The sequence below is a fragment of the Danio rerio genome, chromosome 20 (assembly GCF_049306965.1).
Source record: "Danio rerio strain Tuebingen ecotype United States chromosome 20, GRCz12tu, whole genome shotgun sequence".
NCBI classification, from domain to species: Eukaryota; Metazoa; Chordata; class Actinopteri; order Cypriniformes; family Danionidae; genus Danio; species Danio rerio.
The window spans coordinates 29966259-29979742 of NC_133195.1; the positions used below are offsets into that span (position 1 = coordinate 29966259).

A 13484-nucleotide genomic window follows, 5' to 3' on the forward strand; every position below is an offset into this window, starting at 1 on the left:
TGAGGTATCAAGACATTTGTGCTGCCCATTACATTACAAACCACAAGAGAGGGCAAAATCTTCTGCAGGATAGCACTCCTTCTCATACTTCATCCTTCCCATCAAAGTTCCTGAAAGCAAAGATGGTCAAGGTGCTCCAGGATTGGCCAGTCCAGTCACCAGACATAAACATTATTGAGCATGTCAGGGGTAAGATGAAGAAGGAGGCATTGAAGATGAAAATGAATAGAGGCAGTCCTCCAAGCTCATGGGAATCATACACAATACTAATTCTTTTACCACTGCACCATGAATTTATATTCTGTACTGTACATTATTTCTGTCAAGTGACAAGACATTTGTATAAGCAAAGTCAGACCTTACTGTCCTAATAAAGTAATTAAAAATCAATGCATGATCATATTTTGTTTTGGTAAAATAAGAGTAATCTAGAGGCCTTTGCCTTTAATATAAGCCACTTCTGATACCAAAGGATCAACTAGAAGTCAAGTTGTGATTTGTTATTCCTAAAACTTAAGTAGGTAACAAGACATAAGAAGATTGTCAGGTAGTGTGTGTGTGTGCGTGTGTAAATAAATAAATATTGTGTGTATATATATGTATGTGTGTGTGTGGTGTGTGTGTGTGGTTTGTGTGTGTATATAGTTTTCAAAGCAAATAAAAATAATAATACAAATTAATTATCATAAGTTTGTTTGTGCTTTTCTTAGCTTTGTCTTTTTTCCAAAGAAGGATCATACACATTTTTTTTCTAGCCTAAGATGAGATATTTGCACATTTACAATGCCCCCTGCTGATGGAAAAGATATGGAATGCAGCTTTGCATCAGACACAAAGAACATTCATTATTTACAGTTCCTACACAAACTTGTAAATGCTCATTAAAAGTGAGTGAGTGTGTGTGAGAGTGAGCAGCAAACTGATAACAAATTTGCAAAATTATCAAATTGCTTTCCAACATATTTAATTTTGTGTGTTTTACTTGTCATTTAAACACGTACGAGTTTGCTAAAGTGCAGATTACACCACGGATAGGAGAGTGCACAATCTGACATTCTTGCAGTCTCCACTCAATTCACTATCATTTTACAAGTGCGTTAAATTATAATAAAAAGATGACAGTAATCAAAGAAGATGACAACATGTCATGTGTGACGTTGCAGACCAGAAAATTGGCTTCTGTGGGCTGCCACATTTCTCATTTTAATGAGGTTGAAGCTTCCTCAGTAGGGCTTGGACTAACGATTATTATGATAAAAACTAAATATTTTACATTTGCTGTTTTGCTCATTTTTACTGTATAAAACTATATACCAGGGTATTATTTATGTATAAATATTTATTAGAAAAAAAAGCAAATGCCACAGTTTAATGATCTTTAATTTTGACATTTTAAATCTTTTGAAGTTTGTCATATAACAAGGCAAGGCAAGGCAAGTTTATTTATATAGCACATTTCATACACAGGGGCAATTCAAAGTGCTTTACATAAACAAGAATAAAAGAAACAAGTAAAAAAATAAATAAAAACAAATAATAAAAATGATTAAAAAAACATAAAAATAGGTCAAATGTGATATAAAAGAATGAAGAATAAGAGTAAACAGTAAAACTTCTCTAAATATCCAGTATATTTATAAACAAAAAGCAAAACAAGTGTTGTACTCATTATGTTCACATTATGAAATTAGGACGTAAACATGCTGATATTAACAGCAGATAAAAATTATTAATCTTAAACAACAAATATTAGTTTTTGAATCAGGTAGAAATCAGAAGAACAGACAAACTGTTATTTCTCCGCTCAAAAATGTAACTTTATAAGCATTTGATGAACTCCACAACATTGACTAATTGTAATATTCTACTGCTCTTGTAATATTGTACTCAGCTTACTGTATATTTAGAGGCATTTAATGGACTGTTCTCCTATGCTTTAAAGGACTAGGGGCACATGCTTTTTCCAGCAGCCTGTCCTGTATGCTCCTCAGCAGCCTAACTAATCGATAATAGCATTCATTGACAACAATATTCATTATCGATAATATTATCAATTTTAGTTGTTGCAATTCCCCAGTATAGGTGACGCAGTGGTGCAGTAGGTAGTGCTGTCGCCTCACAGCAAGAAGGTCGCTGGTTTGAGTCTCGGCTGGGTCAGTTGGCGTTTCTGTGTGGAGTTTGCATGTTCTTCCTGCGTTCCCGTTGGTTTTCTCCGAGTGCTCCGGTTTCCCCCACAGTCCAAAGACATGCGGTACAGGTGAATTGGGTTGGCTAAATTGTTCGTAGTCTATGAGTGTGAATGAGTGTGTGTGGATGTTTCCCAGAGATGGGTTGCGGCTGAAAGGGCATCCGCTGCGTAGAAACGTGCTGGATAAGTTGGCGGTTCATTCCGCTGTGGCGCCTCTGTAATAATAAAGTGACAAAGCCGAAAAGAAAACGAATGAATGAATTCCCCAATATCAAAAATCACACTCATTGGGATATATATTTTCTAGAATTTGTTGTTTGACATTATCACAAATTTTTGCAGTTTGCAGTGCAATAAACACAAACGTTCCCTGCTCTTTAAATCTCAATTCCTTTTTAACCGTCACTTGTTCAAATCGATTTTCAACCAGCTCACTGTGAATTGTTACATTATTAATAATTCATTAATTTTCCTTTGGCTTAGTCCCTTTATTAATCTGGGCTCGCTACAGCGAAATGAACCACCAACTTATCCAGCATATGCTTTTCGTAACGGATGTTGTTCCAGCAGCAACCCAGTACTGGGAAACTTCCATACAAACTCATTCACACATGTACACTATGGACAATTTAGTTTATTCAATTCACCTATAGCACATGTCTGTGGACTGTGGGGGATCTGGAGCACCTGGAGGAAACTCATGCAAACGGATAGAACTTGCAAACTTCACACAGAAATGCCAACAGACCCAGCTGGGACTCCTGCTGTGAGGCGACAGCGCTAACCACTGAGCCACCATGTTGCCCCATTCTTAATAATAACACTGCTAATTTTATTATTTGTTTTCTAATTATATAATATAAATATTTCATACTGTACATACAATGTGGTGTAAATTAATAGCATTTATAAACTATTTAATGTACATTTTGTTTTTGTTTGGAAAATTCGATTACATTTTAATATTTAGAATTTATTAATGTAAGTTTAGTGTTTATTTGGCATAAAACAATATGCCTTTTGCTATTTGGCAACACTTTAATATTTGTACATAAAACAATATTTTAAGTGAATAATCAAATAAATAAAAAAACATATATCTCCAGATAAAATGTTTGTTATTGCAATTGTTTTTAATTATAGATATATCTGCTCTACAGACAAGCAATTACATATTCACTCAAAGGACTAGCTGTTTGTAGAATGTGGTGTTATTCCTTGAAATCTAGGCAGAAAATTGCTGCCTTAAAAACAACTGGATAGCAGGGAGAGCTTTTGAAATGGCAAGTACTTCTCTCCTCTTGTCAGCCTCTTCTCCCTCCGGGCCTGTCGACTTGACTCCCCCTCCTGACAATCAAAGTAAGGGAGAGAAAAAGCAAAGCTAATGTCTCCCTGTCCAGAGGGCTGTTTTGTCTTGCAAGTGTATCTGCCTGTTTATGCTAATTCAAAGCATGTCAACATTAATTAAGCGTTTCAGCATCTTAGGAAGTAATTAAGTGTAGCTAAATCAAAAACACATTGTGACACAAAACCCAAATAAACTGTAACAAATTTATCACTCTGTATCTTCCCATCAGGTGAAACCAATGGCACAATTTTTTTGAGATAGCAGCCAATGTTTGTGCTTGTACGCCATGACCGCAGAAATCTTTCCCTCTTATCACACTTCTGAATTATTCAAATGTGTGCAAGTGGGATAGCTTGCTATAGGGAAAATTGCTGTGTCAGAAGTGTAAAATTGTCCTGCACAGTGAGAAGGCAGTCAGTGGCTCGGCTTCTGTGAAATGCTACATTATATAACCTTGTAGAGAATAGGTATGGTTGAGCATCCACAGTTAAAGACTCTCACTCGGGTTAAATGATAGTTGCAATGCCAACATGATGTCTCTTTATGCCTCTGTGGTGCTTGTTTTGTCAGTGAATGTGTCATGCACGTTCAATTGATCAAAGGATCTTGCTGCCTATTTCACTGCCTTTTTTCATTGTTTTAGGCAGTGTAATCTGTACTTCAAAAGAAGGTAATGATTCGCACTCAATTGCTTCATACTGTTTTTATTTTTACTTTTTCTTACATTGTTTTACACTGAGGAAGGCTTTGTGCCGAAACGTCTGTTTGTCTGTTATCACCCGTAAAGTGTAAGAAAAAGTAAAAAATAAAAACATTATGAAGCAATTGAGTGCGAATCATTACCTTCTTTTGAATAGTAGTAACGATCAGATTAACGCACCAAACCAAAGAAGTAACTAAAAAAGAACCGCAAGCGCGCAGGACAAACTTCAGTAAGTCTGTATTATAAAAAAAAAGATTTTGAACCATTTTTGACTGAAGATCGAAAATAATACTTTGTGCTGGGCTAAGTGTGCTCATTGTATGTCCATACGTGTGATAATATTTTTGCTCATAAAGTAGGAGTCAGAGCAGTTCCAGGAAACATGCGCACACACATAAATAAGAATTTGCTACAAAGACACTTCTGCATTCCTCATGCCTCTGTTAAATTCTAAAGAGCAGTGATGCAACTATACACTCTTAGAAATAAAGGTACAAAATCTGTCACTGGGACAGTATCTTTTCAAAAGTTAAATTTTTCAGGCCCTTTAAAGGTACATATTAATACCTAAAAGTACAAATGTGTATCTCAAAGTAACCTAAAGGTACAAAAATGAACCCTAAAGATACTAATGTCCACCTGTAGGGTAAAAAAGTACAGCTTTTGAAAAGGTACCACCTCACCTCAGTGACAGATTATGTACTTTGATTTCTGAGAGTGTACTAAGGATAAACATGTATTCTTGTTGTATCCTTTTTTTAAATAGTTGGAGCGTGTTATATACTGTAAGATCCTGTTTTCAGTTAGCTTACATATGTTTGGTTCATGTTGCATTCACATTTCTGCTAACTGCACCTGTTTGTTTGGAGGTGACCTAAGACCCATCTCTTCACTTTCTAAGGTAAATTTGGATGTGGTTTGGCTTGATTGTTGCTCACCAAGGTTCATATCGGAGAGGTAATGATCCACATTTACAGCTTTAAATCTGCCAAGTGTGACACTTCCTTATGGAGTTCATGGAGTAACCTTTTGGCAGCAGTTGGCTTTTTTGTGTGGAGTTTGCATGTTCTCCCCGCGTTCACGTGAGTTTCCTCCGGGGGCTCCGGTTTCCCCCCAGAGTCCAAAGACATGCGGTACAGGTGAATTGGGTTGGCTAAATTGTCCGTTGTGAATGATTGTGTATGGATGTTTCCCAGAGATGGGTTGCAGCTGGAAGGGCAAAAAAACATAAGTTGCATAAAACATAAGTTGGCAGTTCATTCTGCTGTGACGACCATAGATTAATAAAGGGACTAAGCCAAAAAGAAAGTGAACGAATAAATATATTTATTAAAATAATATTTGAGTCACAAAACATATTTAGAAATTGAAAGATAATACAAATAAATTCAAGCAAGATATTGCAAAAAAAAAAAAAATTACAACCTACAAAATTTCAACTAAATTGTTTTATTTTTTTGCTTCTTGATTATTTTTTTCTCTTTTTAAATTTGTATGTAATCTTTTTCTTTAACATATAAATTTGGGTGTACTAGTTTTTGGGCCGTTATTTTAAGTTATTTTGTTTGATTAGCTCCAGATTTGGCTTCAGTACTGACTAATCTAATGTATAAGCACAAATATAATACTGTATAGCTTCCTATTTAAAATATTAATTTAAAGGATAGATTTGTGAGCGGTAAACTTATATGCTGAGCACTGTAATATAATATAATATGTTTTCCTCCAAAGAAACTACAGGAAATTTTAGGCTGCTTTCCTTCAAACCTATGATCTTGTCTGATGACTGGACCATAGTGCAAATAAAAGAGGGATGTAACACCCACTGACATTTTCACTGACTGTGAAATTGAGAAATTCACCTGGCATAAAGTAAATCTGATGAATCAGGAGCCGTTCACCTCTACTCACACACTCTGCACATTCCCCACTGTCCAATGTGTTGTGGAGCCTATCTACTAATGTTACATGGATTGATTCCCCGTGATCCTGTTTGTCTTATTTGAGAGGACATTAGTGATCATAGAGCATTAGTAGATTGACAGTCATTTGCTGAAAGCCATGCGGTTGCTCGGTGGTACGCTAAGCTGCAAATAAGTTAAAAAACTTAACAAGTCTTATAGCTTGAAGGGTAGGCCGTAAAGCTTTTTTTATGTACTGCTGATTAATGCTTTCCATTTTAGGTTAATTACATCCTAGAGAGGCTGATCACACTTATTATGATGCAGCACTTTAAATGTTTTATTTATAGCACCTTTGTCTATACTTTAGAGTGTTATTTGAAACTGTAAAATCAATTAGTTAAATTTTCTTTAGCTAAATATTAAATGTAAGGGTCATGTTTGGGGCTACATGTTGCCAAATTGTGTAAAGTTGTATATTTATGTTTTTATTAATTTGTTATCACCAAGTTTTTTATAGTGTAAAGTAGAGCTGTGCGATTTGGGGAAAATATCTAATTGCGATTTTATTGACAGCTATTGCAATTTCGTTTTGATCTATGATTTAATTTTGTAGTCAAGCTTCAGCTCAGTAATCTGTATTGTAGCTGAGTGAGTGCAATCCAGAATGCAGTGAGTGTTAGTTAAAAAAGGAACTGAAAAGATATTAACTTAAACATTTATTCTAATTTGTTTTAAATATGCAGAAATGAAACACTCATTTTTTTCTAGAGCAAACAGTGGACACAAATAATTACCTTGTTCCTTGTTTACCTTGCTGTAAACAAGTTGATTTCAAAGGGAGATGGTGTAGCTTATTATAAAAACAAAAATTCACTCCGCTAACTAACATGGCTGAAACAACTCTGAAATTGTAATTTGCTGTTGCTTTCTACTAGATTGAGTATCACTGACAATACTTTCAGTTGACATTTTAGCAAGACATCCCTCATGTAGACCTGTGTGGTGCTTTTTTTAGGTGCTGGTTGTTGTATTTCTTCGTGCTGTGGTAACAAATCCTATAAATTACCCGTTTTTGTTCAGTGTCTGTGTCTTCAAAACCAAAATAATCCCAACTTAATGATGTCCTGTTTTTTTTTTTTTAAATATTAATTTGTCTATTATTGCGGTATTGGCAGACATCACCCCAGTCCACGCTTTCCTGTTGTTGTTTTTTTTTATTTTTAATTTATTTTTATTTTTTATTATGGGCGTTTCACTAAGTTCAGTTTTGCAATTTTGTTTGGGCAGAACGAAAGTGTACTCTCAATTGCCTAGTAAGACTGTCAAACACAGATGGCAGTCATACATTTGCTCTGGGCTGAGAAAATTAAACAATACAAATATATTTCATATCGCAGCTTCTTGCGATTAGCTAATTGCGAGGTTTTATATCGCAACTGTGATTCAATTTTGATTAATTACACAGCCCTAGTGTAAAGCAGTTAAAGCGCCAGGTTAAAGTAAGTAAAACACTGGGCTATTTCTATCACCAATGCTATCTGGGATAGGTGTATATCTTTACAGATAAAACAATCAGCACCCTGTTTAGAGTCAAGATTTAAAGTTGTGTACTTCGTACATTGTGTCACATCTTCACCACCTGGGTGAATACCTCAAGAAGCCTGGACAGACATGATCAGACTGTATCAGTATTGAGCTTTTAAAATGTGTTTTTATTAATCTCTTTGTCTTTTACAAAATTACAAGTAGAACTATTGCTGCTTAAAAATGAATTTAGTGCTTTTTGAATGTTTAATGTAAACTGTAGCAAAAAAAAAAAAATTTATATATATATATATATATATATATATATATATATATATATATATATATATATATATAAATTTATTTTTTTATACATTTTTTTATTTATTTTTTGTTATAAATATCTTTTGATGAAAGTTGATTCTCTCTGTTGACTTTGTTCAATCTAATTATTCAGTTCACTTAAATTTAGTTTTTTTCTTATTGCTCTTATTGTCTTATTGCTCTTATCTTATTGTCTCTTTTTTGTGCATAATTTAGTGTCTGGCAGAAATCCAATAAACAACTGACGGATGGAAACAAGCTTTTTTTTATATATAAATAGCAGCAAAATCGCAAGAAAACATTTGTCACTACTGTTGCAGTTTTAAATAGTAGAAAATCATATCGATAATTGAACCTAAAAAAGTAAAACATATGCTGGATAAGTTGGTGGTTCATTCCGCTGTGGCGATCCCAGATTATTATAGGGACTAATCCTTGAAGAAAATGAATAAATGAATAAATAAAATAATAGGATGTCTGATTGCATTGGAATATGCATAGTTACTATTGGTACTTTTGCATGTGGGTGTTTCATTTATTTATAGCCTTTGCGTATAATTAAGAAAATGAATATGATGAAAAATTGTGACACTACTATCGTGGCTTTACTGTGCAGTTTCTGGAATATGGTTCTCCTTATTGATTTAATTAGCTTTTTACGTTAGATGGGATGCCAGCAGGCAGTTGAACGACCAACTGTTATTTTACTCAGAAACTTGGCAAAGGTCTAAATCCATAATGAAAGTGCACCAGGCAGCACAATGAGAAAATTAGCTTGCGGTTTTCACCAAAGGTCAAAATAAATGAGGAGAAAAAATATGAATAAATATTTACAGTCACAGGCATTCCTATCTGAACAGGATTATATTTCAGTACTTTAGTCTAAGATGCTTGAAACATTTAGCAAGCGAATTATGTAACATATTCTTTAGCTGAAGAATAAGAGACAGTTGTGATTATGATAAGCCAGCATGTTATTATGTTTTAAAAATACAGTTAATTTCAATTGTTGATAAAACCCTTGTAAATACTTTTGTAAATGCATGAGCAGATGATGCCACTGAAGTCACATACTATCTCTTTCTAGCTCTTGCTCTTTCTCTTGCGCATCTAGCTCAATGCCGCTGGCAAATGTCAGGAGTTGTGGTGGAATGTCAGAAGTCACGGTCTGGCTCCACCACATCTCCTCAACCGATCGGACAGGGCGTGCTTTCAGGTCTGGCCCTGCACCAGGCTCCTAGCTTTAATTAAAGAGGGCTTTAGGATGTGTGCCAGAGACTTCGGAGAGTCGCTTTCATCGATCACCCCCACCGTCTCATCTAGCTTTCCACACCCCCACAGCTTTGGATCTTCTTTGTGCTCTCTTTTTATTTTTTCATTTCGCCACTCATCATCATTGGATGATAGAGTGATGTTTTTCCTGTTTAGTATGACTAACAAGGTAGGATGGGGGAAGCAGCAGTTGCCTGCAGGCTCTGCACTGACCTTTGCTCGGATGCACTTTGTCATGAGTGTGGATCAGCCACCCACAGGGATGGAGGCCCACGATTGCTCTCTCCCTCTTCATGCAGACTTTCCCGTTGTAGAAATACAATGGAGTCCTTCCCTACCTGCACACAAGTGGTCTGTGGCAATGGTGATTGAGGATAAATGTGAAGTACATGTATTATGGGTGATTGAGGATAAATGTTGGCATAGAAATGTCTACTAAATTAAAGCCAGTGACGTCCACGTCTTGGTTAATATATGATATCATTCATGTACAAGAAAATCAGCAGATGGTACTGCGACCAAAGAGAGAGTGAGAATAAAAAAATTATGAGCTCATACTTTGAGTGGTAAAAATTAGTCTGGACTTTGAAAATTCTTGTAAATTACTTAAAAGTGCCTGACTTTGCTTTTTTGTCTGGCTGTCCAATAAAAATTGCAGAGCTCCATGGAGTTATTGTTTTTTTTTGTTTTTTTTTTATCTGGCAGCCTGTCAGTCCTCTTATTTTAAAATCAGTTTTGCCCTGGCAATCCAGAGCCTTGTAACTCCATTAAACAGGAGAGCAGGTACAAAAATAGCCTAATCTAATAGGCCTGTTTAGCTCTGCCTTCATAAGACCGAACCTCTGATATGTCTGATGCTTCATCACCGACAGAAGATGCTATGATTTACAGTTTACATGATACAGGTACTCAGATCAAACTTCACATATGCTGGATTACATTATTACAAGCATTTTCTGGCGCATTATTCTATTTTTAAGATTACTAAATTTGTTTTTGAGGTTTCCTGCAATAGGTTTGCATCAGTTCAAAGTAAAAAGATTTTCAGCTCTGGTGGCTTCACCTGTTGTAGCACAGATTTTACAATATCACTTTGAGTCTGAAGACAAAACATTGGGAAAAACAACTTTGTTGTAAACTAGGTTGTGGTAAATTGAGGTATTCCAACAAATGTCACTATTAACAAGGGCTGGTGGTGCAAATGCCCAAAATGAACAAAAGTTAAAAGGCAAAATCGCTGCCCTCCACTATCAAACTTCACAAATAAGTGTAAAGCAATGCGAAGCGTCAATATGTGGCATTGCACTTAATCCTGTACATGTTGAATCAGATTTATTTTACTTCTTGTTTGTCGCAGTGCTGAGAATAATAACCAGTCACACATTTCTGTTGAGTTTTGATCACAATGGCCAATCATACTTTTGGATTAGCCACAATAGAAAATGAGCTTTGTTGAGCGTATACACAGTAAATATATTTTGCGTTCTCACAATATATAAACAAGAAAATACAGATACAGTGTAAAAATTTATTTATCAGTTTGAGGGTTTTGCACAGTGGTTTCATATATACACAATTCACGCGTGAATAAATAATTTGTCTTAACAAAGATTTTTTTTCCCTTAACATGATAATGACAACACAAACCAACTAAATGGTTTGAGGACTGGGCAAATCAGATATTAGACATCCAATGAAGACCATAGACTGGCATTATGCAAGTATATTAAAGATCTATGCATGTGAGTCACGGAAGTAAAATTGAAAGTGCTGATGACAGATTTATTGGCAGTTCTGGCAGTTTTTGTTTTTAAAAGACAATACAATGTGGTGCCAGTCACAAGACTGACAACAACCTGTTCATTAAATAAAGGATTAAATAACGTTACAACATCTAGTGCTTAAAATGTGTAAATTTAGTGGCAAGCAGTTCCCACTAGCTTCACAGTGAATGGCTTTAGTAATTTTAATAGCGGACTTTAACCCACTGGAAGTCTTTTATCCACTCTTCGGAAAATGTAAATGGTACATTAACATTCACCACATGATCACTAATAAGATGTGCCATTATTTGTAGCTTTATCTGATTTCTAAAACTAAATCTGTCAGTGTTGTTTTTCTCTCGTATCCAGACCTTTACATTTTTCGTTGTTGTAGCTCCCTGTCAACTAAACTGAGTGATTGACAGCTGATATTAATCAATCCATTTGCGTTCTGTTCTAGGGCAGTGGGCCAATGAGAAGAGCTTGAAGGTGGGGCAGACATTGCATGATTTGTTTACTGCAGCAAGTTGACATGTCAACTATTCCTGAGTGCTGCGTTTGGGTTTTTTTGGTGCAAAGATGCTCTCTGCGTGAATTTTTTCTAAATACGCATATATGGTGAACATTTTGCTGCGGAAACTTGTTACACGGCAACAATTTTATGCACTCACACAAATGCTCCTAAATATATTTTGAGGTCACAAAGATAAAATTTCGGGTGCATATGCAACCAAGATAGTTGCAATTTAAAACCCTGCTGAATGAAAAAAAAGCGAAGTGATATGCTGGTGAATGGATAATGACAGTTTTTTATTTATTTATTGATGAACTATTCCTTTAAGAGTGTAAAAGCCTATTGAATCCCAGTGTCTCTTTTTCCCATGCCTGCCCAAAACATCATCTACATGCACAAGGGTCCAATTACTGAGTTCACTCGAGACACTTTTGGCACTGGAGGTCATGTCTTTGGGGCCAGCCATGTATTTCGGTAAGTACATGTGGGTCATTTGAGACTAAGGAGTCTTCTGAGGACAGGCCTTGTCTTCCAGGCAGTCATTAGGACTATTAGTCATTTCAGCCTTTGCTTTGTTATCAGACTGAGAGCATGTTCAGAAGATGCTGAGAGCCCTATGGAAACAGACAGATTTTATGTTAAAGAAATGAACAAATAGCATCACAGATGTCTTTTCTTTATGGTGTCATATGTTGGCATTAAATTTGTAATCAACTAGAATACATCCTCCTAAATGCTTTTACATATGAGCAAGTCTACTCTGACATTTAAATAAGGTCACAGAGGTCATCTTCGCACTCTCTTTTCCCATTTATTTGCCCTGAGGCTTTTTGCCTTCTCGATAATGTACTGTATTTTGATTTGCAGGTGTGCCGCCGTTCATCAGTAATAAATCTGACTTGGAAATCAATATAAGAGTTAGTTTCTCCTCTGCTGAATTATTTCAGCAGTTATGTGTTTGCATTTCTTCCGTTCGTCCAGAATGGTGAGGATTGGGAGCATCAATCAGGATGATAAACAGCAAGAGAGAAGCCCATATGAAGTTGCTGATGCATTGGTCTCGACCCAAGGGAGAATTGTTCAGTGATTTATACTCCAAAGCTGCTGGCTTACACTTCACAGTCCTTTAATTAATTGAAGGTTTGAGTGAATAATGAGGAATAAAAGTGATGTTTGGGGTATTTCTACAGTGTAACAGTTATTTTTTTACACACTGAAATAATGCTGGTTCTTGTGCCGTTGAACAGTTGGTTACAGTGAATCTTTGTTAAAACCTGCCCACTTGCTTAACAAGGACTTAACTGATTATGTTATTACATAACCTGCCCACAAACGAGAATGCTGCATCATTGGTTATTGGTTTTGAGAACATCATCTACATAAAGTAATGCTGTGTTTGTGTTATTATGAGCTGATTTTCATGAGAAACAAGAGTTAATGAGACGTATCATTTAAAAGTTAAGCTGTAGTTTTTTAAAATTTTTTTAGCAAGGATGCAATAAATTGATGTGAAAAATAAGACTTTAAAATATATCATTTGAAAATAATTTTTCAAAAAAATCAGGAAAATTGTATATCAATTTTATAAATTATATTTATAAAAATGTTATATATATATATATATATATATATCTTTTTTTTATGTCTTATGTCACTAATTTACAGTAGCATGTGTTCTTTATGGCGTCATAGTATTTTGACATTACATTTGTATTCAACTAGAAAACATCCTCCTAAATGTGTTTACAAATGAGCAAGTCCACGTTAACATTTAAATAAGGTCACAGAGTTCATATATGCACTTTCTATTCCCAATTATTTGCCCTAAAGCTTTAGCATATTAGAATGATTTGTGACTAAATGACTGACGCAATGGCTAAAAACAACAACCCTACAAAATAAGCTGCAGTCTAGTTTTTTTTATTAGAAAGATTGTTGATGAAC

General features: G+C 35.2%; 1 protein-coding gene across 5 annotated transcripts in view; it reads left to right on the forward strand.

Moving 5' to 3' along the window:
- prima1 (proline rich membrane anchor 1) overlaps positions 1-13484 on the forward strand; it is a 43653-nt gene that overhangs the window by 5972 nt on the left and 24197 nt on the right. For 2 of the 5 annotated variants that reach the window (XR_012395751.1, XM_073933293.1), the window contains 2 exons: positions 11941-12014; positions 12408-12721. The exons of the other annotated variants lie outside the window; for them this stretch is intronic. Coding sequence is in view for 1 of the 2 variants with exons in the window: in XM_073933293.1 (XP_073789394.1) it covers positions 11941-12014; positions 12408-12429 (96 nt within the window). In the remaining variant the exon portion in view is untranslated. Of the gene's footprint in view, positions 1-11940; positions 12015-12407; positions 12722-13484 lie in introns of those variants that run through there. 5 annotated transcript variants of the gene reach the window in all.